The sequence below is a fragment of the Sminthopsis crassicaudata genome, chromosome 4 (genome assembly GCF_048593235.1).
Source record: "Sminthopsis crassicaudata isolate SCR6 chromosome 4, ASM4859323v1, whole genome shotgun sequence".
Classification (NCBI taxonomy): domain Eukaryota; kingdom Metazoa; phylum Chordata; class Mammalia; order Dasyuromorphia; family Dasyuridae; genus Sminthopsis; species Sminthopsis crassicaudata.
The window spans coordinates 379,131-385,130 of record NC_133620.1 but is presented as its reverse complement, the minus strand read 5'-3'; the positions used below and the strand labels follow the sequence as shown (position 1 = coordinate 385,130).

At 62.5% G+C, this 6,000-nt stretch overlaps 1 protein-coding gene across 2 annotated transcripts in view; it reads left to right on the top strand.

Moving 5' to 3' along the window:
- The first annotated feature begins 1,983 nt into the window (after nt 1-1,983).
- Nucleotides 1,984-6,000, top strand: part of PTGER3 (prostaglandin E receptor 3) — a 65,657-nt gene continuing 61,640 nt past the window's right edge. For both annotated transcript variants that reach the window (XM_074265579.1, XM_074265581.1), the window contains exon 1: nt 1,984-2,987. In XM_074265579.1, the coding sequence (XP_074121680.1) occupies nt 2,079-2,987 (909 nt within the window). In that variant the 5' untranslated portion in view covers nt 1,984-2,078. The remainder of the gene's footprint in view (nt 2,988-6,000) is intronic.

Genomic DNA, 6,000 nt, shown 5'->3' with positions numbered 1-6,000 from the left:
TCTAGACCCAGAAAGCTGCTGGACACCCCAAGACTCTGCTCCTTTTCAGATGTCATTTCACTAACAACACTTTAATGCACTTGAATCCAAAAGCTTCTACAAAAGGTTTCTATAACCAAGCCTCTTGTACCCAGTGTTATTCTACTAAAGAAAAAATGCCAACATCATTCTAGGATAACAATTTGCCAGATCCAGGCCTGAGAGCAATCTCAAGGCCTCTGAAGGAGGCCAACTTGGATAGCGTTGTATTTGTTGGGCTTCTCAAATGAGCCACATCTGAAGGCTTGACGAGGATTTATGTGCTAAGCTAAAAACTCCTGTTCCTTCCTCCAAAAGTTGGAAGTCCATTTCCATTCGACTCCCAAATCTGGCACCGAAACAGAGACATAATGCTGAGAAGTGACACGGGCCAGCGTGACGCGGTCCTCAGACAGCCAAGGCAGAAGGCTAAAATCACAGGTGAGCTGCCACTTACACAGCTGCAAGAGAGAAGCAAAAGCTGCATTCTGTGGGTTTGGGCCTTTCCCTTTGAAAAATGATTGGCCAGTAATGCCCCGCTATCAGTCTGGCTAATTATGTGAATCACTGAGCAAAGACTTTGGGGCAAGGACTGGAGAGTCCAGATGGGCATCGGGGAAAGAAATTTAGGTCTTCTCTTTATATTGAAATAGGAAACTCGCCATCACCGGGCAAATGGAATACAGAGAGCACAAGATCTGGCTAGAAGTAGAAACGATTAAACCCATGGAGCTGAAAAACTGTTGGGTCTGGAGTCAGGAAGACCTAAATTCAAATGCAGCCTCCGACGCCTCGGTGCCCCGGGACTGCGCGGAGCGCCCCGAGAGGGAGCGCGGGAGCCGGGGCAGCGCAGGGAAGCAGGGCTGGGAGCCCCCGGCCCCGCGTCCGAGCCTGGGAAAGCGGGGCGGCGATCCCCCGATCCCCCTCTCCTTCGCGGCTGCTGCCGAGCCGCGCGCTCAGCTCCCGGGAAGGTGCCGGGAGAGGAGCGCCGGAGGGATATTAGGCCACAAAGGTTCGGAGTTCCCCTCGTTATTGACCATCTTACGGAAAAGGAAATAGAAGAGGATCAATTCTCCCCTTACACACCATGGGTGGGATTTGGGGCAAGTCTCAGGCCCTCAGTTTCCCCAATTGTAAGTAAGTAGGTGGCTCAAGGCATAGAGGTTTGGACTTGGAGTCAGAAGCATCCGATTTCAGACCTTAGATACTAGCTGCGTGAAAGCTGTTTGTCTCAGTTTCCTCGTCTGTGAAATGGAGATAACAGCCCTTTTAAGGGCGGGAGGATGAAGTGAGGTGGCAGGGAAAGCTCTTGGCAAACCGCGTGGGCTGTTACGACTACCCGGGAGCTACCAGCAGGAGGCTGACCCCGGGGGAAGGGCTGCCTCCTCTTCCTCGCCCCCAGGCTCCTCCCCGCCGCCCCCCCCCCCCGTGACTTCCCTCCCCACTTGCGCCAGAGCCTCCCTCCATTCCTTCTCGGAGGGCCGGGGGCGTGTCCCCCATTTGGATCGGGCTCGCGGGGCCGCCCCGTGCCGCCCAGAGCCGGGCGCCACCTCCCCGGCGCTTCCTCTCCCGGCACCTTCCCGGGAGCTGAGCGCGCGGCACAGGCAGCAGCCGCGGAGGAGAGGGGGATCGGGGGATCGCCGCCCCGCTTTCCCAGGCTCGGACCCGCCTCGGTGCCCCGGGACTGCGCGGAGCGCCCCGAGAGGGAGCGCGGGAGCCGGGGCAGCGCAGGGAAGCAGGGCTGGGGGCCCCCGGCCCCGGGAGTCCTCGGGGAATCCTCGGCCCCCCGACGCCCGGCGCGGAGTCCGTGGGGCCGCCCCTCCCTGCGCCCCGGGGCGCCCCCGCCCCCTCAGCCTCCCCGGGAGGCGGGGGCCGGACTCCGGCTTCTCGGCGGGGCGGGAGCGAGCGGCCAGTGCGGTGGCGGGCGGCGGCGGTGGCGGCAGCGGCGGCGCTGGGCACCATGGCTGGCAGCGGCGCCCGGGGGGCGGCCGCCCCCCCGCCTCCCGCTGCCGCGCGTCCCCCGGACGGCTGGCCTCGCTGCGGCTGTCCGCCAGGGCGGCATGAAGGAGCCGGCGGGCGGCACGGCCCCCCCCGGGGGGCCCCCTTTCTGCAGCCGCCTGAACCACTCGTACCCCGGCCTGTGGGGCTCCGAGGCGGCCGCGCCGCCGGCGGCCAACGGCACGGGCCGGGGGGCCGCCGAGGAGGAGTGCGGCTCCGTGTCCGTGGCCTACCCCCTGGCCATGATGATCACGGGCATCGTGGGCAACGCGCTGGCCATGCTGCTCGTGGCCCGCAGCTACCGGCGCAAGGAGAGCCGGCGCAAGAAGTCGTTCCTGCTGTGCATCGGCGGGCTGGCGCTCACCGACCTCGTGGGCCAGCTGCTCACCAGCCCCGTGGTCATCGCCGTGTACCTGTCCAAGCGGCCGTGGCAGCAGCTCGACCCGTCGGGCCGCCTGTGCGCCTTCTTCGGCCTCAGCATGACCATGTTCGGCCTGTGCCCGCTCTTCATCGCCAGCGCCATGGCCGTGGAGCGCGCCCTGGCCATCCGCGCGCCGCACTGGTACGCCAGCCACATGAAGACGCGGGCCACGCGCGGCGTGCTGCTGGCCGGCTGGCTGGCCGGCCTCGCCTTCGCGCTGCTGCCCGTGGCCGGCGTGGGCCGCTACACCGTGCAGTGGCCCGGCACCTGGTGCTTCATCAGCACGGGCGAGCGCGGCGCCAACGGCACGGCCTCCGCGCACCGGCCCGGCAACCTCTTCTTCGCCTCCACCTTCGCCTTCCTGGGGCTCGCCGCGCTGGCCGTCACCTTCGTCTGCAACCTGGCCACCATCAAGGCGCTGGTGGCGCGCTGCCGGGCCAAGGCCACGGCCGCGCAGGCGGGCGCGCGCTGGGGCCGCATCACCACCGAGACCGTCATCCAGCTCATGGGCATCATGTGCGTCCTGTCCGCCTGCTGGACCCCCCTGTTGGTAGGTTCGGGGGCGGGGGGCGCACCGGGGCGCGGGGACCGGGAGGGAGGGGGTCCCGGCAAAGAGCGGGGGAGGGAGGGTGCCCAGGAAGAATGAACGGGGAGGGAGCGACCGAGGACGGGGGTCTCATCCCTCTTCCTGGGGAGGGGCGCACAGGAATATTAGTTATGCGAGTGTGTGTGTGTGTGTGAGTGTGTGTGTGAGTGTGTGTGTGTGTGTGTGCGCGCACACGCGCGTGTGTAGGGGAGAGTACCTATGAAGAATTAAGGGGAGGGAGCGATCGAGGATGGGGGTCTCATCCCCCCCTTCCTGGTGAGGGGCGCACAGGAATATTAGTTGTTAGAGAGAGAGAGAGTGTGTGTGTGTGTGTGTATGTGTGTGTGTGTTGTGTGTGTGTGTGTATGTGTGTTGTGTGTGTGTGTGTGTATGTGTGTGCGCGCGCGCCCCTTACCCACACTAGCAGCCCTCTCTGCCTCGGCCTCTGAGGCATCCCACAATCCAAGGCCCGGGGCTCCATCCAATTCTCCTGGTAAGGACCAGCTAAACTATGTGGTGACCCGCTTTCGGGCGGCGAAGGGACGCGGGGCCAGCCCCCCTCAGCTTACACGGGAGGAGCTTTGAGGGCCGGTCCCGCAGAGGGAGGCTCGGAGCCGGGGCGGGCAGAGGGAGGCTCGGACCCGGGGCGGACAGAGGGAGGCTCGGACCCCGGGTCGGCAGAGGGAGGCTCGGACCCCGGGCAGGCAGAGGGAGGCTCGGACCCCGGGTCGGCAGAGGGAGGCTCGGAGCCGGGGCGGACAGAGGGAGGCTCGGACCCGGGGCCGGCAGAGGGAGGCTCGGAGCCGGGGCGGGCAGAGGGAGGCTCGGAGCCGCGCCCCCGCTCCCCCCGGCCGCCGTCTCTCTTCGGGCAGGGGCGGCGGCGGCCGTGGGCATCCTCCCCCAGTGACCCCCCAGCCCCGGGGCTGTGATGCCCAGCAGAAAGCCCTCTGTGATTAGTAGCTGGCGCGGTGGGGGCCGGCCCCCCGGCTCCCGGACCAGCTCTCCGCGCTCTCACCTGTGGCGGTAGCGCGGGGCGCCTCCCGCTCCCGGACCCGGGGCAGGGGCTCGGCCCATTGGGCTGCTCGCCCGCCCCCCGGAGGGCGTGGGAGGGGGCTGGAAGCGGGCCCCAGCAGCGCCTCCCCCCGGGGGCTCCTTCCCTCCCTTCCCCACACTCGCCCGGGGCCCTCCTTCCCCTTCCCTTCTCTCCGGGCAGGCTCCGGTAGCCCCAGGCCCGGGCGGCCCCCCGGCGGCGGGGGCTGGGGGAGGCTGCGGCCGCCGCGCGCGTGCCGGGGAAGGGGCGAACGCCCCACCCCCCGCCGCCGTCTCCTTCCACTTTCTTTCCTTTATTAGTCGGAAATCCACCCACACGCCATGCCCCCCAGACCAAAAAGAGGACTGTGTTTACGGCAGGGACTCAACTGCTTTCAAACTGTTTATTGTTTTTTGCGCGCGACGCTCGCCGCGCATTTGAGTCCCTGCGGGTCCGATCTAAACCCAAAACTTAAAATCGGCCGCCAACGTTTACCGGCCGGGCGCAGCCTTGGGAAATGCCTGCGGCTTCCCGGCGTGCCTTAGCCGCGGCTCCTCCGGCTGCTGCTCCGGGGTTCCGAACTCCAGCTCAGCGCAGGCGGGAGCGTGCGGGGGAAGGGCCCGGGCCCTGACACCCGGGCAGCGCGCTGCGTCTCTCCCGGCCTCGACTGCCCCTTCTTTAAAATCGAGCCCCCTCCAAGGTGGCCACTGAGGCAGAGACTGAGCAGGAGCTTCTGTCACGTGGAACTGTCTTCCCCCTTAGTCCCGTGGGATCTTGGACAAGTCGCCGAAACTTGCATTTCAGTTGCTCCTGAGGTTGTCGGAGAAGCTATCCACTTGAATAGGAAAATAAACCACGTTTTTTCTTTTTACTATTACTAATTACTTTACGAATACGTTACTATTTCATTTCCTTCAGTCACACTTAAAACACACACACCCAACACACACACACACACTCACACACACACTCACACACACCCAATAACACACACACTCACACACACCCAACACACACACACACACACACCCAACACACACACACACACACCCAATACACACACACACACACACACACACACCCAACACACACACACACACCCAACACACACACACACACACCCAATACACACACACACACACACACCCAACACACACACACACACACCCAATACACACACACACACACTCACACACACCCAACACACACACACACACACACACTCACACATCTGAGAAATGGTCCGTGGGTACCATCAGGGAATTCATTAAATTTAAAAAAAATTTAAAAAAGAAAAAAAGATTTCGGAACTCCTGCCCCAGGTGATGCGATGGCCCCTCCCAACTGAAGAGATTCGCCGAGCTGCCCACGAGCCTCAGCTGCTGCTCCCTTCTTGGTCCTCACAACAGACATTAAGTTTGAAAATCAGGGAAATCAAGGAACATCTTTGATCTCTAAAATGAGAGAACGAAGGAAAAGGAGAGAAAGAGGGAAAGAGAGGAGGCGGAGAAGGAGAGAGAGATAGAGAAAGGAAGAGAGACACACAGGCAGAGACACAACTTTCCCTTCTGCATAGGATGGTCTCCTGGACAAAGGGGATGACAAAGGGCTTCCTTTCCGCCAAGTTTCCAGGGAGGTGAGAAGCGATCATTGGAACCTCCCCAAGTGAAATCTTGTGAGTTACAGTATTCAAATGCGAGGAAGCACATTCACACCAAGCCTCCTCACTCCATTCTCACTCTACTCAAAGGAAATTGTCTTTAAGTTTTGTTTACTTTTCTCTCCCTCTCTCTCTTTCTCCTTTCCTTCCTCCCTTCCTCCCTCCCTTCCTTCCTCCTTTCTTTCTTCCTTCCTTCCTTCCTCCCTCCCTCCCTCCCCCCCTCTCTCTCTTTCTTTCTCTCTTCCTTCCTTCCTTCCTTCCTTCCCTTCTTCCTTCCTTCCTTCCTT